The sequence below is a fragment of the Camelina sativa genome, chromosome 14, assembly GCF_000633955.1.
Source record: "Camelina sativa cultivar DH55 chromosome 14, Cs, whole genome shotgun sequence".
Taxonomy (NCBI): Eukaryota; Viridiplantae; Streptophyta; class Magnoliopsida; order Brassicales; family Brassicaceae; genus Camelina; species Camelina sativa.
In genome coordinates this window covers 12607276-12634000 of record NC_025698.1, presented here as the reverse complement: position 1 = coordinate 12634000, position 26725 = coordinate 12607276, and the positions used below count along the sequence as shown (strand labels likewise).

The window sequence follows — 26725 nt, the reverse complement described above, 5'->3', positions numbered from 1 at the left end:
TGTGGGAATCCATGACTGATGTTGTACGTATATTTTTAAGCTGTTTTGTCTTCTTACAAAAAAACATAATCTTTCCTTTTTTATTTTCTAACTTTTGATGTCTTGTATATGCCTTAGGACAAGGCTCCATTCATCTCAAAGGCCGAAAAGAACATAGTCGAATATGAGAAGATTCTTGTAGCCCGCTTTCAAGAGGGATTCGGCGATGCAATGTCAGAGGAATTCGAGGAATCAAATCCTGAGGATACTGCACCTTCAGCCACGGGATTCTTATTGTTCGTGTAAGCTTTTCATAATATCCCTCGGTTGGTCTTCTACCTATATTATGTGTTATTTACTTATATTTCTTTAATTTTAGGGAGGAGAACATTTTCGGTTCAGCGGAGTTGTCCAAGAACCTATCAGCTGACGACTATGTGAATGTAAAGAATTCTGCCATCTTAAATTTATATTATGTCTTGCGCCTGGTTCTTTACTATCACGTTTTTTTTTCATTTGAAAATAGGTTGAGTATTTGTCTAAAAAGTGGAAATCTATGACAAGTTCTCTGAGTATTTTTTTTTCTTCTCAAGTCACTTAGCTTGATGGGCAGATTGTGTACATGTTTTCTTAAGCGACTTAGCCTGCCTTTTGCATTAATTCAAGAGAAAGGTCCTTACTTTTTGAAGGCTGAGAGTCTCATGCAGACATATGAGAAGAAAGCTCTAGATTTCTTCTATATGAAGCAACCTGTAAATGCTTCATTGCATAGTTTATGGAAGCTTATCTTATGTTTAGGTTGATACCAATCCCATGTTGTGTTTGGGAAAGGTATCTGATGAGCCATAGCCAGAGTCTAAAGGATGTGTCCAAACAGAATATGAGGAGACAGCAACAACTGGATTTTTACTCTTCCTGTAAGCATAGCCACAACACTCAATTTTCCGTGTTAAGTAGTATGCCTTTGACAAAAAAAATCTATGTGGTTAATTGTTTTGTTGAATGGAAAATTTTATTTTTGTCTACAAACCAGGGATTAGTTCGAAGAGGAATATGAGAATGACCCTATGGAGAACATTACTGAATTTGTGAGTGTGATGTGATATGACATTTTAGAAACTTCACTTATGAGCTGTATAGCTTGATATTGTATCTAGATTTTTTAAAAAGTTGATGACAGATGAAAGAGTTGTCTGCACCGTGGACTACTAAGATGGATTATATATGTATTCTAATTATCATTATTAGTTTTTAACTAGTCTAGGAGCGTAGAATTGTTATGCTTTTGACATGCGGTTTTCCTGATAATATAAAGACAAAGGCTCCTTATGTGGATGAAGCTAATAGGATTATGTTGGAGTATGAAAAGAGTGCAATATCCCACTACAAGAAGATGCTGGTAATCGGTCAAATTTTTGTTGCATTGAAGGTTGGTTAAATTTAGTGTATATTTATTACGCTAATCAAATGTTTTGTTTTCAGGAGGACATGGCACAAGAAAAGCATGAGGTTTCGTGTTAAGTCATTTTACCGAAAACAGAAATTTGAGCAATATGAACCGATTATTACCGATAAATGAAAAGAGAAACACTAATCTCTAGAAAATCAAAACATGGGATCAAATAAATACCAAATTTTCAAATAAAATGGACATTCTATTTAAACTTGATTTACGTGTTTCTGGTTGTTGGATTCTCAGATATTCCCATAGACATCCTCAATCCTCAAGATCAAAAAATATACGCTAGTTTAGAAAAGAAAACTTGTTAGAAATAATCAATGTGATCAAACTTTGCAACACACTTATTTGAACAAGACATTTGAGATAATAACATTTGAGACATTAGAACAAAAAATGTACCACTTCTGACAATATATTCCATTCGTCTTCATTAGCTTGTATAGTTTGTATATATATATACCCATTCAAAATCCAGAACAAATACAAATCACTTACAATCCACTTGTTAATTAAAAAATAAGACATAAACAAAATTTTAAATCACCCATAACAAGTAGCTTGTTCTTTCTCTTGATGAGTTGCTCCTTATATATCTTAATGAAGTTCTTCCTATAAATCATAAGGCATATATTTTCATTTGGGGTCTCTTTTTTTAGAAATTCTCATTAAAAATAAATCAAAATTAAAAACATATATAATTATAAAACTATAATGTTTGGAATCGTTTCTCATTCGATTTGAGAGACCCTCAGAGATATCTATCTCATACACATGTCATAGTAGAATTGATTTAATATTTCCTTTTATAAACCAAATACACTATGAATTATAATATAATTGAAATAGTATATATGTTAATATTTTGGTTTTATTAAATAAAACTATCTATACACCAAGCTCCGTAATTATATTAATATTATTTTAATTAGTATTAGTTTAGGTTAATATTATTATAAAAATATAAAATTAACTATTTTCCAACATTTTGATATTTAGATAAAATAATATGCAAATCTTTGTCATTATTTTTACAAAATTTCTAATGTGATTTATATATACCTGGAATTTGGATAAAATAATTGTTAACTTTAGTCATTTGTTTTAAAAAATATAATGTAACTAAAATGTATTTGATATGTTTAAAGATATAAAGAAATTAATTTAATATAAACTCTTTATTAAATTTGTGAATGAGATACTCTATCGACTATGGGGTATCTCACCAATGGAGGTATTATTATAATTTCAGTTTCTTCAGTGAAGTACAAAATATATTAGTATTATATATTCAAAAAATAAACCGCTTTAAACCTAAATATATATTAAAAATAAACCATGACCATAATACAAAAAAAAAACCCGAAGGCGGTTCTAGGTTCCCATAACAACCATGAATGCATCATCGTGGTCATCCTTCAAGGACTCGCTAACTTATTTCCAGTTTTTCAGCCTCGAGAGCTAATATTAATTTCTGCAATCGCTTCTCTTGTTCCTTTAATAAGATTGAAAACCCATTCATGTAAACCTTTTCTAAACACCAATCTCAAGTAAGAATTCGAGTGCAAAAATTGACAATTAGAAAATTCGGACGAAACAATGGTTTTAAAAGCAAATACCAAATATATAAGTAGGTCAATCGGCGGTAAATAAATTAATAATTCGGTTCGGTTCGGTTCACTTTCATTACAAACTCTATGTTCAAATGTTGATGTATTTTTTTCTAAAATTTACTACGTTTTTACTTTAATTTATTACACATCTATAATAAACCCTATATGGAGACAAATTAATCTCGCCAATGTTCTTTAGAGAAGATGATAGATTAGATAAGAATGAAGACAGTATCCGAAATTTTGAAATATGAAATCGACAATGACACATTGGACGCATAACTAACGATAGGTAAGAAAAAGAATACATACCAAAGAGCATCGTCGATTTACAAAAGAAAGCAAGAAAACTCCTTATTATGGTTTCCTATAAACCAAAATAAAATAAAAGACAGAGAAAGAGAGAATCACAACCCTACAAAGATTAAAAAGTGGGAAAAGAAAGAGACGCTCTAACTTGGCTTTAATATCTCATATAACAAATGAGCATCCATGTCATCCGAGATGATTTCACCTAAACCTTCAAAGCCACGGCAGCGATGGTAGCTAGTAAGATGATCGTCGTGGATCGGACAGAGAGCTCTTCTCCAGCGTTGGGATCACCGCCACCTAAACCGCTGGTGCTGCTTGACGGTCCCATAGTATTTCCAGGAAATGCTAACGAAGACGAAGTCGGCCTATCATCGGTAGGTGTGCTGGTTGTTGAATTGCCGGTGGAGTTGCCTGTGGTTGGATTTGTAATGCCTGGAGTTCCGGCGGTTGAATTTCCGGTGGATGTATTTCCGGTTGTGGGGGTTCCGTTGGAGCTGCAAAAGAATGTACTCTTATAAACACACTTGAACCATCATCGCAATCTCTAAAAATGTTTTAAAAATTTGGTAAATACGTAGTAAACTAATACACAAGTTATTGAACTAATCAACGACTAGAATAATCAGAGAGCTCATACTGATCTAAAGAAAACACTAAGCAAACGATCACGAGTTATAAAAAACCTAATCTAAGCTATAAGGCAGGCAAGGTGAAGTGAAACATACCTGGAACTAGATAAACAGCTTGAAGTAGCTGCAAGAACAGAGTAAGAAAGAGTCAGCAAAAAAAATATATACACCATTTGAGATAAAAAGAAGTTATGGTTTCAATGGAAGATATATATACTCGAAGGAGGGGAAGTGGAGATGACTGCGGCGCCGTTAAAGTCACAGGTGGCGCCGGTTGGAGCTTTCTTCTGGTAGTAGCTGTTAACGGCGACGTCACAATGGTTCTTGATGGTGTTTGGTTGATAACAAGCTCCGGTCGTCTGAATCTGAGTACAGTCAGCACCTCCTCCGCACGCGAAGTCTATCACCTTCTGAAGTTCCGGCTCGCTCGCGTCCTTGCATACACAAACCGCCGCATCTAGTACAGAACAGAGATATCGGATCAGAATAGATAAAAGATAGAAGATGTGTTAAAGATTAGCATTACAAGGTAAACGTTAACTAAGAAACAAAAAAGACAAGAGCTATTTGAGGCGTACGTAAAGCCAAGAAAACAAATGTGTTGAGGATATTGTAGAAGCTTACTTGAATAGGTAAACATGATAGAGAGAAGAAACAGAGGAAGCAAAACCGCCATGACTACTAAAAACTGGTCGAAGTTGTTTAACCCTAACAGTGCCACAAATGTGAGTTTATGTTTTTGTTAGAGAGAGAGAGAGAGAGAGAGAGAGAGAGAGAGAGAGAGAGATCTTGATACGATGATGGAGCTTAATGTTTATGATATTTCTCGGGTACTAATAGGCAGTATACCCTCGAGCCTAAGTTAAGAAAAGTTCTGATAATAATGTGTGATGACTTGTAAATGTTTGATTTTGAGTACTCAAAGCAATGTGGGTCTGGAGAGAAACAAACAGAGAAAGTGGAAAGCATGCTTGTCGTCTATTCAATGTATGATTGGTCGGTTGACGCACATAATATTGTAGTGGGACTTTATGTGAAGGAAACTAGCTTTGTTATTTACTAATTTGTCACCTCAATTTACGTACATCTGCTGCATTCTTTTTACTTTTATAGGATTTAGATAGAGTGTAGCTTTCCCCAAAGACAACAAAAGATGCATCATGCATGCACACGTTTGCAAAGTAAAAACTGTTGTAAACATATTATAAGATATAAACTAGTATATAATGATATGTTTAAAGTTATAAAGTAGTTTGATTTCTGAAGCACTAACCGATGAAAAGTAATGGAGAAAAACAGGGAAAAGAACACAACTATTGGAAATAGTATTACTCTTTAAAGGCAAAAACTTAAGTGTTAAGTACTTTTCTAAGGCAAAGCGGCTAAGCGAGGGATCCATGTGCAGGGAAAAACTTTGCATCCGTATTACAACACGTGTGATTGTGTCACAAGTCACAAAGTCGCACTAATCATCCGAGAATTCAAATTGTTGACGATGAGACGACCAAAATTAGCTATAAACGTTACCTCTAACGTACGGAATTAATGACCTTTTTTTTTGGTAGTCATTTATTTTTAAACTTTAGATCGGTCATTTGAAAAGTATTTTTAGTAAATATAAGTTCAAACAGAAATATAAGTTACGGTAAATACACTTTAAATTAAATTATGAAAATATAAGAAATTAAAGTATAAATACAATTTAAATTAAAAATAACCTTGTCATTGAAAAGAATTAAACGAAAGGTTCAACGTCATAGATATATGCGTGTATGCTAGATATAAGTTCAACGTCAAGGTTCAACGTCATAAATATAAGTTCAAACAGAAATATAAGTTACGGTAAATACACTTCAAATTAAATTATGAAAATATAAGAAATTAAAGTATAAATACAATTTAAATTAAAAATAACCTTGTCATTGAAAAGAATTAAACGAAAGGTTCAACGTCATAGATATATGTTTATAGACGCATGATGATGAATTGATGATATATAAATTTATAATGTTGACATGGTTGGTGAATTTAGTTCACGTCATAGATATATGCGTGTATGCTAGATTCAGTGGACAAAAAAATGACATCTTTCGTATGAGAGTTATTAAATGCATGTGAAGTTCAATAAAAAAATTTTATCCGTTCTGCCGTCTGCGTAATATATATAAAAAAGGTTATAAAGTAATTCTAAACACATATCGGTACATATCATACATGCACCATGAAATGAGATTCCGTTAGAGGGATATCATGCGGAAGGACGATATTTCACAACTCGACTATTGAGATTTTCGCTTGTTCTCTCAAATTCCTACGGTCAATCTTTTTCACTGTTCGTGATACGTTGTTAGCGAAAACCACATTTTTATAGCTTCTATTTCACTCTGAATATAGACTCCACCTCTTAATATACCCTTCATAGCCGATGAAGTGCCTTTGTTAAACCGAGAAATTAATCCACGAATAATGTGCTGCACAGAGAGCAAACTTCCTTAATTATTCTCATCATTCCTATTTCAAATGAACCTTTCATGCTGATATCACGTATGAAACTCATCACCAACCATTAGTGAAAGATTATCTCGCAACACTAACCATTAAAAAAAGTAATTTGACAATTAAAACCAACAATATTACGTGTGTTTTGAGAAAATGGTGTGGGCTGTATATATTAATGGGCCGGGCTTTATACTAAAAGGCCTAAACATGTCCCGAGAGTCAAAGACAACTCCTGAAAAAATGACATCATCTTTGTGGGATAATCTCTGAAATGCCACTGTTGTCATCGAGGTTACAGATCGTCACGACCGGGAAGACTCATCTGAACTCAGAAAACCCTAAAACACACACAGATAAACCCCTTTTTCCCAGAACAGATCTTTCCAACAATGGCGTCTCATCTCTTTACCCGATCCCGTTTCTCTCTCCTCAAAACCCTTAAACCCAATCCTACTTCAACCATCAGAGCCATTTCCGGTACACCATTCCTCTCTCAAGATCCTCAGCTCGCAACCGAAACAACAACAGATCACGAAACACCAAACCACCAATCAAACTCAACCCCTCTTCCACCTAACCCAGCAACGGGAAGCCCTCTTTACCAAGAGAATTGGCGTTGCCCGATCCCAAACACTCCTTCCTTCAACCAGTCTCTCGTCCCCTTGGGATTTCTAAACCAAGCCCCTGCTGCTCGAATCAGAGCTCTCTCCGAGACGCTTGACATGAACTCTCTTCTGAACATGTTTGCTGATTGGACCGCCTCGCAGCGTTGGTCCGATATGAAACAGCTTTTCGAGTTCTGGGTTCGATCGCTTGACAAGAATGGGAAGCCGAACAAGCCTGATGTTAACCTTTACAATCATTACCTTCGTGCTAATTTGATGATGGGTGCTTCGGCTGCAGACATGCTCGATCTTGTTGCGCCAATGGAAGAGTTCTCTGTTGCTCCCAATACTGCGTCTTATAATCTTGTCTTGAAGGCTATGTACCAGTCTAGAGAGACCGATGCTGCCATGAAGCTACTTGAACGGTTAGATCCTCTGACTTTGATAAAGACTAATACTTTTTTATCTTTCAGAAATGAAACATTGCTGCTAAGTTACTGTCCAGTTAGTGAGTGAGATTTATTACCTATTCTGTTATATATTGTAGTTTCTATGCGGAGATAGCTTAGAACATAGTGCAAAAGAATAGAAATTTACATGATTGAACAACGGTGATAGGTTCTGATACCAAAAGGGTTATTATCTCTGATAGCTGTCACTGATGTTGGTGTAATGCTAAAGTTGATTTTTTTTTATAAGAATGTATCATGACTTGTAATTACGTCAGGATGCTCCTGTTGGGGAAGGAGTCTCTTCCGGATGATGAATCATATGATTTGGTTATTGGAATGCATTTTGGTTCTGGGAAGAATGACGAAGCCATGAAAATTATGGACTTGGCACTCAAATCTGGTTATATGTTATCCACCACAGTCTTTACTGAATGTGTTCGTAGTTGTGTAGCCAGAGGTAGGACAGATACACTGGTCTCCATCATCGAAAGGTGCAAGGTAAAGACGAGTTTTTGTTATCTTTGGTCGTCATTTGAAGCTTTTGTCGCCCCTTTTATCGACTATATTTTGTTCTTGTTGCGTAGGCTGTTGATCGGAACAAGTCCCTTTGCCCTAGCTGGATACTGTGTAATTATATTGCAGAAGTTGCAATTCAAGAGGATAATAGCAAGTTAGCATTTTATGCGTTTGAATTTATGTTCAAGTGGATCACTAGAGGCGAAATGGCTAGGCCCTCGGTTATTCTCTCTGTTGATGAAGGGTTGGTAGTAGCTGGTCTTGCAACTGCTGCTAGGACTTGTAGTTCATCTTTAGTGGAAGGATCATGGACGATTCTGAAACAGAGTCTGCGTGGGAGGAAGGCAGCTAACCCTGCATCTTACATTGCAAAGATAAATGCCTATGCATCGTTGGGGAATCTGCAAAAAGCTTTCACTACGCTTCATGAACTTGAATCCGCTTATGCAGACTCTGGAAAAGAAGTTGTGGAGGAATTGCTTTCACCTTTTACATCGTTATACCCGCTGGTTGTCGCGTGCTCTAAGAAAGGTTTTGAGACTTTGGATGAGGTATACCTCGACTCTTTCTAAGGGTAATTTTTCTACATATTCTCAGTTGTCTTCGTAACAAGAAGTAATTTAGGGTCATTGCATTTAATTAATAGAACCTGTTTATCGAAGTCGAACTTTTGAGTGCTTTGGGACTAAGCAGATATAATGTTTAGCTTATCTGACCTTGCACTGTCACATAATCCACCAGGTATACTTCCAGTTGGAAAGTTTGAGTAAAGGTGATACTCCATATAAGTCTGTTGCTGCACTAAACTGTATAATTCTTGGCTGCGCAAACACATGGGATCTGGATCGCGCTTATCAGACGTTTGAGGCAATAAGTGCTTCCTTTGGACTGACTCCTAATATCGATTCATACAATGCTTTACTATATGCATTTGGAAAAGTCAAGAAGGTGGTGTTTCGATATCAACTCACTCTCTAGTATTCTTTTACATGAATGAACAATTAGGCCTAACGACTCTAGCCTATTTTGCCTTGCAGACTTTTGAGGCCACCAATGTATTCGAGCATCTGGTTAGCATAGGTGTTAAACCTGATTCGCGGACGTATTCGTTGCTGGTTGATGCTCATCTCATTAACCGGGATCCCAAATCAGCTCTGACAGTCGTTGATGACATGGTAAACAAGATATAACAAACAAAACCTAACCACACTATGAGATACTGATGTGTGTTTTGCTTACATGGCTCTGAGAAACTAATACATGTTACAATTATACAGATCAAGGCTGGATTTGAACCCTCCAGGGAGACATTGAAAAAGCTCAGAAGGCGATGTGTGAGGGAAATGGACCATGAAAACAATGATCAAGTGGAGGAATTGGCCAAGAAGTTTCAGATCAGGATGGGAACAGAGAACCGCAGGAACATGCTGTTCAACATTGACTACTCCAGGGGCCGAGCACTAAACAACTAAAATCCAAAATGAATCTCTCTCTATATATAATAAGAGTGTTTGTCTCTCATATCAGCATTTTTATACTTTTATGGGATCCTCAAATTTGTTTATTAAAACCAAAATTTCCATTAACTTGCATGATTTAAATTAGGATTCACATTTGTATTATTTTACATTTTAGAGTTAATGTTACTACTTCTTCCGGTGGATGTCCACGTCAGCATATATGTTATCAAAATGAATTTACAAAAACAAGGCCTTGAAAATGAAGATGGGCCGGCCCAGATCAGAGATCCAACAAGCTCTTCTGTATACAAACAGCATTTGAGAAGCTTCCACCACATTTTTGGGATCAAAGCCACAAAACCCTAAAAAAAAATGGGTGGAAGAACGGACGAAAGTGGCGGAGGGAAAGCAAAAGAGGAAGAGCAAGACGGCATGTCCGTACACTCTCCCTGCAAAGCTTTACCTTCCTCCGCCTCCTCTCTCTCCAAGGTCNTCTCTCTCTCTCTCTCTCTCTCTCTCTCTCTCTCTCTCTCTCTCTCTCTCTTCTTTCTCTTCACCACCATTTTATTTATTATATGATCTGAGGTTTTTTAAAGGTTCCTCTTTTATTGGATATGCTTCTTCAGGAGCAGTCACAGGTTGAATTAGAGCTGAAGTTATTAGAAGCTCTTGAAATCTATCCTCCTGTTAAACTCAAAGGCAAGTTTCACAACTCAAATCTTGATCCTTTTTGCTACTTTTTCTTTCATGTTAGTGATCAGAAGCCGTAGAAATAACCCTTTAACAGAAAGGCAAATCATTTCAATGTCTCTTGTGCTTGGACATTGATCAGTTCTTTGATTTCTACTAATGGGATTATATATGATGGTGTGTGTAGGGATACATCGCCACTTTGTTCTTTATGGTCTGATGGAGTATCTCGGAAGAAGGTTTGTTTGTTTTGTTACAGAGTCTGTTTCATACTTTCAATCAAATGAAGCTCTGATCCTTACTGATTTGAGTCTTTCTATCGAACTATTCCTGTCCATAGCTTTGACCGACAGTTCACAGCTGATGAGGTTCTTCAGCTACTTGATCGTTTCTACAACATCGACATGCTGGTGAGTAATAAGCATGGTTGATTATAGTATCTCATAGCTGTAGGTTTCACTTCATGGCTTTGTTTGGAGTTGTGCTAATGGTTTTAATCTGTTACCTCTGTGGGTTTCAGAAATCAGACGATGAGGACATTGACATTCTGAATCATGAAGAAGATTTTACCTTGCCTCAGAGTTTCTTTGATAAGGAAGAACCATGACAGAGCAAGAAGAAGAGTTTTTTGTTTCATTTATCTTCTCCCATCTTTTTGTATATGGTTAGGGTTTGTCCTTAGCTCTTATGCTAAGTTTTTCTTTCTTTCTGTATACAATGCAGTTTGAATGTCCATAAAACCATCAGCAATAATGATCATTACTCTGTCCAAGAGTTAAATAAATCATAACAAGATTTTTGTTTTGCGTTTTTTTGCTGTTGACATTTAGAGTCAGGGTATTTGTGTTTGTTTGTTTGTTCAGTTGGCCATTCTTTAGTATACACTTGATTGGAAATGTATAACGGCAGAGGTATATCTGATCAAATCATAATATAATTGCATAACATAAAATATTGATGACATAAAAATTGACAACAAAATTAGAGAAGAAGAAAAGTAATACAAAAAACAGAAACAATATAGGATTGAATTCAATTGTCTCTGATCCCATCTTGCTGATGAAACCAAGCTATGGAATTTGAAGGAATTTGCCTCCCCCTTCTGGGCATCGAATCTAATCTCATTCAACTTCCAAGCCCTTTGATCAGTTCTGAAACAAATAAACAAAACAACATTGAGCTTTTGACCCAACAAGGACAATTCATGCACTTCATATTAAAGTGAGTTACCTCAGTGGCTTCGGCAGGCTTACCCTGTTCTTGCTTGGGTTCATCAGTCTTGATGTTGTCTTCTCCTGAAAACATAACAAAACCATTGCTTAAGCTCAAACATTTCGAGACATCATGTGTGCTGTGTGATTTTCAGACAGACCTCCATCTTCAGGAAGATCAGAAGTCCAGAGAGTGAGGTTGTCTCTCAGGAGCTGCATGATCAAAGTGCTGTCCTTGTACGACTCCTCACTTAGAGTATCTAACTCCGCAATCGCCTCATCGAAGGCTTGCTTAGCCAAATGACAAGCTCTGCAACAGTTTTCTAGAAACCATATCACAACAAAGTTGAACACTTGATGGTATATTTATTGAATTGATGTTTTAGATTGAGACCTTTCAGGAGAGTTCATGATCTCATAGTAGAAAACAGAGAAGTTAAGTGCAAGACCAAGACGAATCGGATGGGTCGAAGGAAGCTCAGTACTTGCAGCTTGTGTTGCAGCCTAATCAAGATAAATGCATCAGACCAAAGTTCTCCTAATATACAAGTGTCTGAGAGAAAAACATAATATTCAATATATACCTCATAGCCTTTGAGCGACTGTTCAGCGGCTTCCTTCCTCTCTTGCTCGGTCTTAAACTCAGCCAAGTAACGGTAATAATCTCCTTTCCTACAAATTTCCAGATTAAAACATTTAGTTTCACTTGCAGATGAAGATGATGATGCAAGAAAGAAAGAAGAGTGTTTTTGTAATGTTATCTCACATCTTGTAGTAGAAGACGGTGGCTTCCCCTGAGGTAGCGTGAGGGATGAGATGCTGATCAATGATGTTGAGAATGTCTTGACAAATGTTGGCAAGCTCATCTTCTACCTTTTGGCGATAACCCTTGATGTGTTTCACATTCGATTCATTGCCTTTGGACTCTTCCTTCTGCTCGATCGACGACATTATCCTCCACGAAGCTCTTCTTGCTCCGATCACGTTCTTGTAACCAACCGACAACAGATTCCTCTCTTCCACCGTCAGCTCGCTGTTCACTCTCGCCACTTTCTTCATCGTCTCCACCATCTCTGTCCATTATTACATTACATCAAACCCTCAATTTTTCCAGAGATATATGAATATAAAAAATCGACATAATACAAAAAAAAAGACATTTCGTTACCGTCGTATCGCTCGGCTTGCTCGGAGAGCTTAGCCATATAGACAAAAGTCTCTCTCTCTTTGTCGGATCCTGACGATGACATTTTCTTCCAATGATCTTGATATCTATGTTCGTTTGTTTTGTTTTTCCTATGTGAGATATATAGATAAATCAACACAAATAAAAAANAACTCAGCCAAGTAACGGTAATAATCTCCTTTCCTACAAATTTCCAGATTAAAACATTTAGTTTCACTTGCAGATGAAGATGATGATGCAAGAAAGAAAGAAGAGTGTTTTTGTAATGTTATCTCACATCTTGTAGTAGAAGACGGTGGCTTCCCCTGAGGTAGCGTGAGGGATGAGATGCTGATCAATGATGTTGAGAATGTCTTGACAAATGTTGGCAAGCTCATCTTCTACCTTTTGGCGATAACCCTTGATGTGTTTCACATTCGATTCATTGCCTTTGGACTCTTCCTTCTGCTCGATCGACGACATTATCCTCCACGAAGCTCTTCTTGCCCCGATCACGTTCTTGTAACCAACCGACAACAGATTCCTCTCTTCCACCGTCAGCTCGCTGTTCACTCTCGCCACTTTCTTCATCGTCTCCACCATCTCTGCACATTACATTACACCAAACCATCAATTTTTACAGAGATATATGTAAATTAAAATCGACATAATAAAAAAAGACATTTCGTTACCGTCGTATCGCTCGGCTTGCTCGGAGAGCTTAGCCATATAGACAAAAGTCTCTCTCTCTTTGTCGGATCCTGACGATGACATTTTCTTCCAATGATCTTGATATCTATGTTCGTTTGTTTTGTTTTTCCTATGTGAGATATATAGATAAATCAACACAAATAAAAAATTGATTTCGGAAGAGATGGGGAGGGAAAGAGAGAAATATAAAAAGAGAGTACTGAAGATGATTCGCAAATGGCGGAAGAAGACTAAATCTCAACCTTGAGATCCCAAGCTCGCCTCTCTGTGTCTCCCGCAATTCCTGGGTTTTTCTTCGCTGTTCCTCCTAACTAACTTAACGACCTTTTCGCTTCCTCACAACACCGTTTTGTGTAATTATATAAACATTTAATTACGATCGTAAGCATCGATGGGGATGTAGCTCAAATGGTAGAGCGCTCGCTTTGCATGCGAGAGGCACGGGGTTCGATCCCCCGCATCTCCATTTCTTTTTCTTTCTTTTTTTTAACACTCAAAAGTCGCAAATTCACCCTAATTTAGTTTTTTGTCCCATCTTTTTTTCTCAATTCGCCGGAAAACATTATGGCTATCGCCGTCGTATCTTCACGGAGGATGATAAACATCAGAAACCCAATACGACGACTCTTCACCGAGTTAACTCAACCGAGTTCCATCACACCGATAAACCAAGACCATCTCCTCCGAGTCTGTACAATCCTCTACCAGCAACAACACTCTCCTGATTCACGTCTCATCTCAAAGCTCTCCTCCACAAAATTTCAACTAACCCACGAGTTCTTCCTCCAAGTCTGCAACAATTTCCCACTCTCGTGGCGTCCGGTACACCGTTTCTTCCTCTATTCTCAAACCCACCACCCCGATTTCTCACACACCTCAACCACCTCTAACAAGATGCTCGGAATCATTGGGAAATCGAGAAACATGGATCTTTTCTGGGAATTAGCTCAAGAGATCGGGAAACGCGGATTGGTTAACGACAAGACGTTTCGGATTGTGTTGAAAACGCTTGCTTCTGCTCGTGAGTTGAATAAATGTGTAAGCTTTTTACATCTGATGAACGGGTTTGGGTATTTGTATAACGTGGGAACGATGAACAGGGGAGTGGAGACTCTGTGTAAAGAGAAGCTTGTTGAGGAAGCTAAGTTTGTTGTTAATAAGCTGAAGGAGTTTATCAAACCTGATGAGGTTACTTACAGGACGATGATACAAGGGTTTTGTGATGTTGGTGATTTGGTTGAAGCTGCTAAGCTTTGGAATTTGATGATGGATGAAGGGTTTGAGGTTGATGTTGAAGCTGGTAAAAAGGTTATGGAGACTTTTCTGAAGCAAAACCAGTTCGATGAAGCTTCCAAGGTCTTTTACGTGATGGTTTCCAAGAGAGGTTGTGATTTGGATGTGTCTTTCTACAGGGTTATGATTGGTTGGTTGTGTAACAATGGTAGGATTGATCTGGCACTTAAGGTGTTGGAGGAAATGCGTGAGAGAGGTGTTCAGGTGGATAACTTAACTTGGGGGGAGATAATTTATGGTCTGTTGGTTAAACGAAGAGTTGCAGAGGCGTATAAGATGGTGGAAGGGATTGAGAATCCGGATATTAGTATCTATCATGCGTTGATTAAAGGGAATGTGAAGATTAAGCGTGCAAGCGAAGCGACTGATGTTTTCAGGAAGATGATACAGAGAGGGTGCGAGCCGATAATGCATACGTATCTTATGTTGCTGCAAGGACATTTGGGGAGAAGAGGAAGGAAAGGACCAGACCCGTTAGTGAATTTCGATACGATATTCGTTGGAGGTATGATCAAGGCAGAGAAACGGTTGGAAGCAACGAAGTATGTTGAGAGAACGTTGAAGAGAGGGCTTGAAGTTCCTAGATTTGATTACAGCAAGTTCTTGCAGTGTTATTCTAATGAGGAAGGTGTGGTTATGTTTGAAGAGATGGCCAAGAAACTTAGAGAAGTGAGCTTGTTTGATTTGGCTGATATATTCCAGAGGTATGGAGAGAAGATGAGTACAAGAGAGAGAAGGAGAGATAGATAAATTTATGAAGTCATAGACATACGCAAATTCTGATATTGTAAATAAAAATTTGAAAGTTTCTTGTTTGTTTGGAAAGCAATGGTTGTCTCAAACAAGCAGACAAAGAGAGAAAATGTTAAAACTGATTTTAGAAAGAAATGGTGATAAAACTAACAAATCAACCAAAGTAAACATTTGCAAAAAGATCTCAGACAAAGTAACTTACATCTACTTCATTGTAAAGGATTTAATGAAACAAACTTACACGTGAAGGAATCCTTGTTGAGTAACCGGGCTTATTATCCCCATAGATTTATGTAGAGGTGATAAACAACACGTTTGATAAACGCGTTGTCTCTGCTACGTCTGTTACGTTCTGTTCTGTAGTTGCATCGATGAAAAAGTTGAAGATGCCGACTGCAGCAGAGAGTCTGTTACGTTCTCGCCAAATGGAGTAAATGGTGGTCTGAGAGTAGGAGACGAAGAACGTATAACCATATCAAGGGAGTTGAATCTTTGTGAGCACAGACTTTGCAAAGTTAATCAATTGACCCAGTCTCGTGACAACTTTCCGATTATAAGCTTGCAGTCTAACAATCACGAAGCAAAGACATCTCTTGCAAAGAGTAAAACGCATATAAAAAAAAAGAAGAGGAAAGTTATGTTTATGTATTTAACCAATATCAAGACATTATATATATAACATCGAATAACACTAGAGTTTAACAACATAAATGAAAAATCAACAACTTGAATAACACTAGAATCTTAAGGAATTTAAAAGAATTGATTATAAAAGTACTTTTAATCCAATAACGGTCTGCAACTTTGGCTAGCAACAAGACTTTCCACATAAGAGGATCCTAAACTCTGTTTCTTCTGCATTGATTTAAACAGATGTGGCACTAGATGTAAACACGTTATTTCTTTTTAATTCAAATTGAACATTTTATTCAAAAAAAATAACACCTGAATGTAGAAGAAATTATAAAACGTTTAAACGAATAACACTGGAATTGAACATTCTAATAAATTCTTTCATATAACTAGGGAGCCAACACATTCGTTGTAAAACTTCAGCATATGTTTCAGCACCAAAATCACTCGGTCTTTCTCCCCCAGTTTTTTCTTTCCAAGTTTTGCTCTAACTCATCCAGAGATTCTTCAAATTTGTGTCTTTGCGTCTTCTGTTTCGCAAGAAAATGTTTCAGCTCCAAAGCATGTCGCTCTATTTCCCCCAGTTTTTTTTCAAGTTTGTGTCTTTCAGCTTCAATCATCTTCTGCAGACACTCTAACTTTTTTCCTCTGCTATTCTCCTCCTCCTCCTCAGGCATCTGCATTCATTCCAAAATAAATAAGAATCATAATTCATAAGGCAAAGATAATAAGCATCATGCATCTAGTGAAAGCAATAATGGTTTGGTTATGTATCAAACGACCAACTAGCTTTACCTCCTGTTGAGTTGAACTATTTTCCAAACCATTCTGATTCTTTCTTTCAGTTTCAGCCTCTATTTGTTTCAAGGGTGTTGCCGTTATGATCAGGGACGGAGTTACAACTGAAACAGATTCTTTTTCTGGGAAAACAATGACATTTGACATTACATATCATTAGATATGTGATGCAGAAATTAAACACAGAGAGTTATAAGGATGATCAAATTACCTATTGATGTTACAACTGGAGGAGTTTTATCATTCATCATCACAGCATCAGCTCCCTTCTTTCCCGAATCTCCAGTGGCCTATTACCATGTAACACAATTTATTTGAAACAACAATCAAAGACATGAGGAAAACAGACAAAACTAGTTAGTTAGTGTCTAACATACAGTTACGTTTTCAGCTTCAGTGACTGTCATGCCAATGTCCTCAGGATTCTGGGAATTTCTCAGATGCTTTGTGGCCACTTTAGGAGTCAATGCACCTTCGAACCCTTCTTCTTCACGACTGACTTCAACTCCACAATCCTTCATTATCGTTCGTCGTCGTCGTTTGCTCCATGTCCGGAAAAGCAAAAATACACTCTTGAGACATTTAGATAGATAGATAGAGAGAGAGAGAGAGAGAGACGTGAGGGAGAGTGAGAGAGTTGTAATCACCAAAAATGGTCCGAGAGTATATAAACTGAGAACAGAGGCTCGGTTTTTATAGCAACCACGACCAAATCACCACATTTACTACGTGAGCAATAATGACAATGGCATGAGTCAAGGAGCAAACGATTGAATAATTTGAATTTGAATTTGAAGCATATTAACGTATATTAATTCTCCTGGAGCATATTATTACGTATAGTAATGCCATATATCAGTTTGAATTTGAAGAGGGCACATGACGCGGCGGATCCTATTGTGACACCGGTCAGTTCATATGTTGGGATCGTAGTTATTTTTTTTTATCGTCTGGATTTATTATTGATTGCAAATTATGAGAACAATTACATATCTATCATGAACAATTCCTTCCAATCCTATTATATTCACAATATATATATATATATATATATATTTTAATTAATATAGTTCCTATTGACTATTGTTATTTTATAAATAAAATATAAAAAGTTTACATGGTTTATATATATTTTTAAAATTCAAATGAAATGAAAAAAAAATCACTTCTGGAATATTTCTCTAAATTATTTGAATTTAAATTTTGATAGCACCTATTATTTTCAATTTTGAATTTTGACAGCACCAAGTTAAAATCTCAAATTTTTAATCGGACGCTCAATCATCTCCCGTAATTAATTACAAAAATGAAAAATCTTGATCGATCCTATAATTTAGGATACTAATAAAGTTAACTAATTAGTGTAGTAGATTCATTGTTTGAAATTTTCATTTATTAAAATCATAACAATAACAAAGATATCAATCATTTGAAAATATTCTTAATATCATATCAAAACGTACTGTTCCTCTCTTCATTGCAAACGATTAGGAAATTTAAGAAAATTTTACTTAAATTTTTCCCTTGTAGTGTAATAAAGTGTCACTATGATCAGTTGTGACATACCTTCCCCAGTTTTAACTTTTAACAACATAATAACACAACAATCAACATCATCTATGCTAACTTCTAGCTCAAATTAAATTGATCAAGAAAAATTGAAAACAAAACCGAATCAGTTTTTAACTCAAATAATTGCAGTAGAGTGGACAAATATATTACAGATATTGTCATAAAATGAACGGGAGAGAGATTTTCAGAAACTCAATCGTTCGTTCCCCATAAAGGAAGACCATAATAAGATATCCACCTCAATGCTCTGCAACTGAATCAAATCATCAAGGAGAGATATATAACACATGTGAGGTCGTCTCTCTATATAACCAAATCTCGGCTTAATAAAAGGTTATTCACAATTTGCACTAACAATTCTTTTCACCTTCTTGTTAAATCATGTTGCTTTAAAAAGAAATCTTACTATATTAATTGGGAAGTACAAATATGAAACTAACCTTAAAATGTGTAAAAAATACATTCAATTGCCATTAGAAAAAATTAATTAAACTTAATTAACTAATTTAAATAAATAAAAATAATTAAAAAATAAAAAACACTCACATATCAAATATTAAAAAATCTAAAAAAATCTAAAAACAATATTTTCTCTCTCTAAAAAATTATGGACGAAATTACTAAATATTTTAAAAAAAATATATAAACCAATCAGAATTTTAAAAACTAAGATTTTATATCCAAGTATACAATATAATTATTTTTAATAACTAAATTCGAAGATTATGTTAAGATTTCAAATTATGATTCTCCTATCATCTTTATTTTAATTTATTTACAAATTGTTTGGAATTTTTATATAACACTTATGATTAATAAATGCATATTTTTTTTTTTGCATATGTTGTGATTTGAATTTTTTTAAACGAAGATATATTACTCAATGTATGAAAAATGTGTATTTTAATTTCCACATTGGCAGGTTGATAAAACTAAATTCATATAGATGATAAATTAATAATTTTTATTTGCTGACAATTATAATATTAAAATTACTATTTTATATTTCACAAAATAATGATACAAATACAACAAACAAACAATGTAAAACTGTAATTATACGTGAAAAATAAAATACTATAATATTCTAAAATAATTAGTATTCAAATAGACTAATAGATTTATAAAACAATTTAAAATAAATAATATCTCAAACAAAGTAACTTTTTTAAAAAAAATAAAACAATAATTTTTATTATTATATTATAATTTTTTTTGAAAAATGTTGACCCGTGCTTAACGACATCGAATAACACTAGAGTTTAACAACAGAAATGAAAAATCAATAACTTGAATAACACTAGAATGTTAAGGAATTTAAAAGAATTGATTATAAAAGTACTTTTAATCCAATAACACCTGAATTTAGAAGAATTTATAAAACGTTTTAAACTAATAACACTGGAATTAAACATTCTAATAAATTCTTCCACATTACCAGGGAGCCAACACAGTCGTTGTAAACTCCTGCTCAATATGTGCAATCACTTGGTCGATGGTTTCGACACAAGATTTCAACGCAAGAATCAGTTTGGCCGCAGACCTCTTCAGTTTCGCAACCACATGTTTCAGCTTCAAAATATTTCGGTCTGACTCCTCCTCAACTTTCGCAACCACATGCTCTAACTCCCCCTGTTCTTTTTCCAATTTGTGTTTTTGGGTCTTAGAAGCTTCAAGCGTCTTCTGAAGACGTTCTACTTCCTCCTTCAGTTTCTTTACTTGCACATCTTCGACCTTGTGGGTTTCTTCTAGATTCCTTTTTCTGCTGCTATTCTCCTCCTCCTCCTCCTCAGGCATCTGCATTGTAATTCAAAAAGATAAATAACAAAATCATGATGAGGCTTAAAAATAATAAGAATCTATTATCCAGTGAAAAACCAAACGAAGTAACTAGCAATTTTTTTACCTCAAATGGTTTCCTTTCAACAATCATTTTCTTTTCATCTTCCATAATCAAACGACGAGCTGCTTCTTGTCTCTTAAGCTCCATAATATTACGTTCTGACTCGACCATTTCTTCTTCCAATTTGCGTGTATCGTTCTCTTGAGCTTCGATCTTATTCTCAAGACATTTTCGTTCCTCCATATTCTTTGCTCGCGCATCTTGGAGAGACAACACTTTGTCGATCCGTGATCCAGGGGTTGCAACGTCGAAACCATACATCTCTAGCTTGGCAAAAGAACTTCTGATGCTCCTTATTTTACTTGAAGGATCATCCAGCCGCAGATCTTTGACCGCTCTTAACAACGAATAGAAACTCTCCATCAAACCAACAGCTACCAATTCCCGGTGATCTTCATTAACCTCAAGTAAAGGGCTGAAATGAGGATTCTGTGGGAATGTTTTGTATGCCTCCTCTGTTTCATATTGGTTCCAAAATGGCATATGCTTTGCAAAAGGCAGAGTCATTCTGACACTTACTTCTAGAGAGAGAGAGAGAGAGAGAGAGAGATAAGAAGAGAGAGTAAGGGTGTTGTTATCACCAAAGTGAGATAAAAAGAGAGTGTGCGTGTGAGGGTTTGAAATGAGATGAAGAAGCCTTGCTTTTATAGCCAAAGTCTTCCACGTACATGTAATCAAAAGGAGAATAAGACATTAATGAGAATATATCAATTCTCACGTTAATGTGTCAATCACAAATTATTCGTGTCAATCACTATTGATTAAAACGTCGTTACACAAATTCAAAACTATTGACTCGAAATTTGTACTTAGAATCTCAGAATTGCGTATGTCTTGTGACTTCATAAATGTGTCAATCACTATTGATTGTGCCGTTACACAAATTCAAATTCAAATTCAAACTTAGAGAAGTGAGCTTGTTTGATTTGGCTGACATATTCATGGACATACGCAAATTCTGATATTGTAAATACAAATTTGAAGTCTCTTGTTTGTTTGGAAAGCAATGGTTGCCTCACACAAGCAGGCAAAGAGAAAAGGTCCAACTGATTTTAGAAAGAAATGGTGACATTGTTTATGAAATAAAACTAACAAATCAACGAAAGTAAAAGAAATAATATAAAGATTATATGGGTAATCAAATCATGAATTGTCTCTCTGACAACAACCTAAAACTCTCTAGGTAATCCGAAAAAACTATAGCGTTTATAAAACGACTTACGAACTCATCACTGTATGCGGAAACGTCAATCTTAAATCTTTTTTAAACTATTCTTGTCGGGATTGTAATAGGTGACATAAAAAATCACCATAATAGCGCCATGATGGTGCGAAGATAAACTCACCCGTATGAGTAGCGCCTCTGACGCGTAAGCGTTGCTTAATTTCGATACCAAAAGTTATTTTCCTCAGCGGTTCATGTTTTTCACCATCCAGATCCATAACCCACACATCAAATGTAGATGCTGTGACTTCAATAGCTATGGCTAGTTTCCCCTTGAAGTTCATCAAAGTGTCACTATCTAGACTTGGTGTTTGAATCTCTCCAGGTAAACTAGTAAAAAGATTCAGACGGTCAGCCCTCAGTTCAAATCTCATTATGCTCAGTTGTGACATACCTTGCCCCGTTTTAGCAACATAATACACAACACCATCTATGCACACACCGTTAGACCAAGGACGGTGATCAGGAATGCTACAATCCAGCATTTTCCATGGCTTTTTTCCTCCCAATGTGAACACTTGATGGTGAGATGATGGGTCTTGTTGATGGTCATCACGTCTTTCCGTCATGGACAAGACTTTGTATTGATCACTAACTGGATCATACCCGAAAAAACTTTTTACGACCTTGTCCCTTCCCCTTCTTCTGACTCTTGGTAAAGATATGAAACTACCAGTGCTGGGGTTAGCTACTACATGCTCTTGACCATATCCAATGCTTATCAATCCATTAGCATCTATATATAATAGTACCCTAACTTATCAGGACATAGGGACCGACATGTACTCAAACGTGATAGAAACGACGACGTTGATGATGAGAAAGACGACAAGAAGAAATGCAACTTTTTGCGGTTAGCGATGTGAAGGGGCCGGTCGAAAGCGATTAGGGTACAAGGCTGCCACGGAAAAGATGTGATGAAACTTCGACTGCGGATAGTTGTTGCACATGACTTGGATAGTGTGAGACACCTACCTACAGTTTTTAAAGGCAACCGCCTAAATATCTCGATCACAAGGTCCTGAGGGAGTTCATCAAACTTGTTTTCCTCTTGAAGATTCTTCACGATTTTGGTCTTTTTGCTGCGTGTTATCATGATCGACCAATCGCTCTAATTCTTTCGAAACCCTAAAAAGCAGATCTTCTTATTTGTACACACGAATATACGATAGAGATTCTAATCAGCAATATACGGTTATAATTGTAGGAGATATTTTAGGTAAGTGATAACTCCATAATTAACTGAAACAACTAACTAAATAACCTTACACAGTTGTTACATAATTTATAATACATAAACTGATCAAGTTAACGATTGATACAAAAGTATTGTGCATGACGGTAAAACTTAAACGCCAGATGGGAGAAAAACCAAAATAGACCAATCTGGTTGTGTCACTGCAAGTTTGCGTTTTCCTTCAGGGTCTGCAATCTCTTAATCCGCTTCTAAGAACTTCTTCATCCAGTTTGTGTCCTGTATATATATATTCAGTTACTTGAATCAGCAAACAGAGAGGAAAAAAAAAAGAGTGTTGGGAGCAATGATGCAAAAAAGGAGATATGACCTATAAATACTATTTTGTTCGTCCGGCTCTCTCCCTCGCTCCATTTTCGCGCTGGCACAATCTCATATATCTCTCTAACAGCCTACGTACGCATAATCAATAACAAACAAGAATGTGAAAAACATACTGAGGAGGATCAATGGACCTTTAATTCATGACATACATTACCTGCAATATATGCAGCTGTTCTGAGTTTTGAATGCTCAACACAGCCTTGCAACGGTATATATCCATCTCCAACTTTTTATCCCACAGAATTTCCTCCAGCCATAAACGAACCTGTCAATCCGAGAACAAGTTGGTGTGTCACGAAGAACACTGTTTTCTTAACTAGTTGTCAAGTCCAAGAATGTTTGATAAATTTGCTACCTTATCGAGGTTTATAGGTTGCGGTTCGCTGATGCATAGAGTCCTTACTCCACTATCGTGAAGATCTGTCGTCGTTAATGATTTATTTGCTTCCAGCAGTGATTCCAGACGACTAACATGCTAATTGCAACAGTGAACAGGGGAAAAAAGGTTCAGTTTTTACAGACAAAAGCAGAAGTAGTAATCGAATAAATAAGAGAAGAGAAAACAGGTTTCAGAGACTTAACAGTTGAATCATATGCCTGGCAGTTTAATATATTGGACAAATCAACTTGGCACCTAACCGATCGGATGACATTGGCGAGCGAGTTGATGGAATGAATCTCCTTCTCTAATTCATCAGATTCCTCTTGAGAAATCAAGTCCACCTTGTTCATTATTATTGTGTCCTACAAGACAAAACCAAAACAATCTCGTCATGATGAGGTGAGAGGGAAGATGCGGAAGGCGATAAGTTAGTGTACCAATTGGTTGAGTCAAACAATATGATTACCGCAAATGCTATTTGATTAAAAGCCTCAGGAAAAGAGGATGTGTCACGGCGCTCATTGAGCTGAAAACGAAGATTTTTTGCATCCACAACCTGTTCAAGCAGCTAAGTCAGTAAAGGCATTATAACATTAATTCCTAAGCACTAAAACTACTGGAACCAGGGAGAGAGTATGCAACTTGACACATATGCTATAAAGAAGTAACCAGAAAAAAAAAGAATGAATCACTAGCTATAATTTTAAATTTCTTATAATAGTCTGGATAACACAATGCTGTGCACAAGATGATACTAGAACTATATAGCAGTGTCAAGCTTAACAAAGGAGAAGTGAATCAGATTTAAGAGTTCACTACTCACAGTAACAATGCAGTCAAGCTTGACTTCTGATTCTAACTGTTCATCCAACCAAAGTATAGAAGCCAGTGGAGCCGGATTTGCTAAACCTGTAGTCTCCAGCAATATATGATCAAGTCTGCATTTGAGAAACCAAAAACAGAATGTCTAATAAATCAAATATGCATTGGCTTTACCAAATCTTAGATCATCAAGAATATCTCACAGAGTCTATAGATAAAGCAAAGGCTCATAAATTTGGGGACATCACGAGCTGAACAGTTCAGAGTTCGTTACAGTGTAGAGAAATAAAAAAGCACCTGTCTTTTCTCTGAACAAGCTGCTCGAGGGCTTGAACAAGGCTATGCTTAACAGTACAGCAAACACAGCCATTAGCGAGCTCAACCCATTCCTCAACAATGGCACCTTCATCTCCATCGTTAATCATAGCCCTCTCAACACCAATCTCTTCCCCAAACTCATTCAAGATCACAGCGATTCTCTTCCCATGTTTCCCATTCAGTATATAATTCACAAGCTGGGGGGCCAAAAACAAATCGNTTTTTTGCATCCACAACCTGTTCAAGCAGCTAAGTCAGTAAAGGCATTATAACATTAATTCCTAAGCACTAAAACTACTGGAACCAGGGAGAGAGTATGCAACTTGAAACATATGCTATAAAGAAGTAACCAGAAAAAAAAAGAATGAATCACTAGCTATAATTTTAAATTTCTTATAATAGTCTGGATAACACAATGCTGTGCACAAGATGATACTAGAACTATAAAGCAGTGTCAAGCTTAACAAAGGAGAAGTGAATCAGATTTAAGAGTTCACTACTCACAGTAACAATGCAGTCAAGCTTGACTTCTGATTCTAACTGTTCATCCAACCAAAGTATAGAAGCCAGTGGAGCCGGATTTGCTAAACCTGTAGTCTCCAGCAATATATGATCAAGTCTGCATTTGAGAAACCAAAAACAGAATGTCTAATAAATCAAATATGCATTGGCTTTACCAAATCTTAGATCATCAAGAATATCTCACAGAGTCTATAGATAAAGCAAAGGCTCATAAATTTGGGGACATCACGAGCTGAACAGTTCAGAGTTCGTTACAGTGTAGAGAAATAAAAAAGCACCTGTCTTTTCTCTGAACAAGCTGCTCGAGGGCTTGAACAAGGCTATGCTTAACAGTACAGCAAACACAGCCATTAGCGAGCTCAACCCATTCCTCAACAATGGCACCTTCATCTCCATCGTTAATCATAGCCCTCTCAACACCAATCTCTTCCCCAAACTCATTCAAGATCACAGCGATTCTCTTCCCATGTTTCCCATTCAGTATATAATTCACAAGCTGGGGGGCCAAAAACAAATCGATCAACAATCAAAAACCAAAACCCAACACTTAAATTAGTGAAAGGAAGAAACTTTATCATTGCTTACGGTGGATTTTCCCGCGCCGAGATAGCCGGTGATGACACTGACACCAACTGAAACAGCGTCGCTTGACGAAAGATTCTTTCCGACAGAAACATCCGGTTGGATTTGGATAGCCATCGGTGGCTCTTCATCATCTTCCATTTTGTAACTCTCTCTCAGCTTCTTTCCTTGAGCATCACCGGTTTATGCAGAGACGCCGTCAGAGAAGAGAAGACTCATCAGAGCTTCGTGTATGGGCCGTGCCCACATCAACTCGGTTTGGTTCGGTTTAATTTGATCCGGTTTGGTCTCGTTGTCTTTTGTGTTGAAAGATAGCTCATTTCTGCCTGTTTTAGTCTCCATTTCACTCTGATCCTTTTAGGTTTATTGGTTAAATTAAACGATGGGTTAGCTGTAATGAAAAAGATGATTAGCTCTGAAACAGTAAGTAAACGACTCTTCTTCCTTTAAAATTTGATGTCTTTAGGAGTTTCTTAATGGATAATAAGCGCTTCTTTTCTTAAAATTTTTGGATTTTGATTTGTGAGTTTTTTGGTATCAGTCCAAGTGTGTGTTCCTTCAGGGCTTTTCTTTTCTCACAACTCTTAGTTTGCTTCCTCCTTACCAGGTTTTGGTGAATACCAGTTTCATCAACTTCTCTATCCAAAGGTTATAATAACAATCAATTGCATTATCTAAAGTAGAGCTGTGATCNCTGTAGTCTCCAGCAATATATGATCAAGTCTGCATTTGAGAAACCAAAAACAGAATGTCTAATAAATCAAATATGCATTGGCTTTACCAAATCTTAGATCATCAAGAATATCTCACAGAGTCTATAGATAAAGCAAAGGCTCATAAATTTGGGGACATCACGAGCTGAACAGTTCAGAGTTCGTTACAGTGTAGAGAAATAAAAAAGCACCTGTCTTTTCTCTGAACAAGCTGCTCGAGGGCTTGAACAAGGCTATGCTTAACAGTACAGCAAACACAGCCATTAGCGAGCTCAACCCATTCCTCAACAATGGCACCTTCATCTCCATCGTTAATCATAGCCCTCTCA

General features: G+C 36.5%; 11 protein-coding genes and 1 non-coding gene across 12 annotated transcripts in view; 4 read left to right on the top strand and 8 right to left on the bottom strand.

The window, feature by feature from the left end:
- On the bottom strand, nt 3269-4802 carry LOC104741209 (carbohydrate-binding X8 domain-containing protein-like). Its single transcript, XM_010462005.2, has 4 exons — nt 4617-4802; nt 4210-4449; nt 4089-4116; nt 3269-3857 (listed from the first exon to the last, which is right to left on the bottom strand). Exons 1-4 carry the CDS (start codon nt 4666-4668, stop codon nt 3566-3568), a joined length of 612 nt encoding a protein of 203 aa, XP_010460307.1. The 5' UTR covers nt 4669-4802; the 3' UTR covers nt 3269-3565.
- Nucleotides 6881-9727, top strand: LOC104776638 (pentatricopeptide repeat-containing protein At1g26460, mitochondrial). The gene is made up of 6 exons (XM_010462004.2): nt 6881-7521; nt 7824-8046; nt 8133-8615; nt 8806-9012; nt 9102-9239; nt 9342-9727. Exons 1-6 carry the CDS (start codon nt 6881-6883, stop codon nt 9534-9536), a joined length of 1887 nt encoding a protein of 628 aa, XP_010460306.1. The 3' UTR covers nt 9537-9727.
- LOC104741207 lies at nt 9853-11025 on the top strand. The gene is made up of 5 exons (XM_010462003.2): nt 9853-10013; nt 10151-10223; nt 10402-10453; nt 10555-10624; nt 10735-11025. The coding sequence occupies exons 1-5, from the start codon at nt 9897-9899 to the stop codon at nt 10819-10821; spliced, it is 399 nt and encodes a 132-aa protein (XP_010460305.1). The 5' UTR covers nt 9853-9896; the 3' UTR covers nt 10822-11025.
- Nucleotides 11160-12748, bottom strand: LOC104741206 (14-3-3-like protein GF14 iota). Its single transcript, XM_010462001.1, has 7 exons — nt 12594-12748; nt 12192-12498; nt 12010-12097; nt 11820-11929; nt 11587-11735; nt 11445-11509; nt 11160-11365 (listed from the first exon to the last, which is right to left on the bottom strand). The coding sequence occupies exons 1-7, from the start codon at nt 12673-12675 to the stop codon at nt 11360-11362; spliced, it is 807 nt and encodes a 268-aa protein (XP_010460303.1). The 5' UTR covers nt 12676-12748; the 3' UTR covers nt 11160-11359.
- On the bottom strand, nt 12764-13437 carry LOC109128671 (14-3-3-like protein GF14 iota; the record flags this gene model as incomplete). The annotated part of the gene is made up of 3 exons (XM_019235501.1): nt 13283-13437; nt 12889-13195; nt 12764-12794 (listed from the first exon to the last, which is right to left on the bottom strand). Coding segments are annotated over exons 1-3 (420 nt in total), but the record flags the coding sequence as incomplete, so codon positions are not given.
- On the top strand, nt 13695-13767 carry TRNAA-UGC. Its single transcript has one exon. It is a non-coding gene; the product is annotated as a tRNA-Ala (tRNA).
- LOC104741205 (putative pentatricopeptide repeat-containing protein At1g26500) lies at nt 13866-15465 on the top strand. The gene has a single exon (XM_010462000.2). It carries the CDS (start codon nt 13866-13868, stop codon nt 15342-15344), a length of 1479 nt encoding a protein of 492 aa, XP_010460302.1. The 3' UTR covers nt 15345-15465.
- LOC104741204 (DUF724 domain-containing protein 3-like) lies at nt 16340-17378 on the bottom strand. Its single transcript, XM_010461999.2, has 4 exons — nt 17156-17378; nt 16990-17068; nt 16776-16900; nt 16340-16657 (listed from the first exon to the last, which is right to left on the bottom strand). Exons 1-4 carry the CDS (start codon nt 17297-17299, stop codon nt 16424-16426), a joined length of 582 nt encoding a protein of 193 aa, XP_010460301.2. The 5' UTR covers nt 17300-17378; the 3' UTR covers nt 16340-16423.
- Nucleotides 19785-20845, bottom strand: LOC104743523 (DUF724 domain-containing protein 3-like). Its single transcript, XM_010464592.2, has 2 exons — nt 20257-20845; nt 19785-20147 (listed from the first exon to the last, which is right to left on the bottom strand). The coding sequence occupies exons 1-2, from the start codon at nt 20758-20760 to the stop codon at nt 19785-19787; spliced, it is 867 nt and encodes a 288-aa protein (XP_010462894.1). The 5' UTR covers nt 20761-20845.
- On the bottom strand, nt 21507-22574 carry LOC109128759 (putative F-box protein At1g26515). Its single transcript, XM_019235694.1, is given in 3 exon segments — nt 21507-21558; nt 21560-22223; nt 22226-22574. Coding segments are annotated over 3 exon segments (1065 nt in total).
- Nucleotides 22710-25961, bottom strand: LOC104741203 (COBW domain-containing protein 1). Its single transcript, XM_010461997.2, has 9 exons — nt 25687-25961; nt 25380-25597; nt 25084-25198; nt 23906-23995; nt 23640-23801; nt 23413-23532; nt 23212-23322; nt 23044-23125; nt 22710-22952 (listed from the first exon to the last, which is right to left on the bottom strand). The coding sequence occupies exons 1-9, from the start codon at nt 25822-25824 to the stop codon at nt 22897-22899; spliced, it is 1092 nt and encodes a 363-aa protein (XP_010460299.1). The 5' UTR covers nt 25825-25961; the 3' UTR covers nt 22710-22896.
- LOC104743520 (COBW domain-containing protein 1-like) overlaps nt 26358-26725 on the bottom strand; it is an 11080-nt gene continuing 10712 nt past the window's right edge. The window contains exons 3-4 of the mRNA XM_010464590.2: nt 26588-26719; nt 26358-26406 (exon numbers count right to left, since the gene is read on the bottom strand). Of these exons, the coding sequence (XP_010462892.1) occupies nt 26358-26406; nt 26588-26719 (181 nt within the window). The remainder of the gene's footprint in view (nt 26407-26587; nt 26720-26725) is intronic.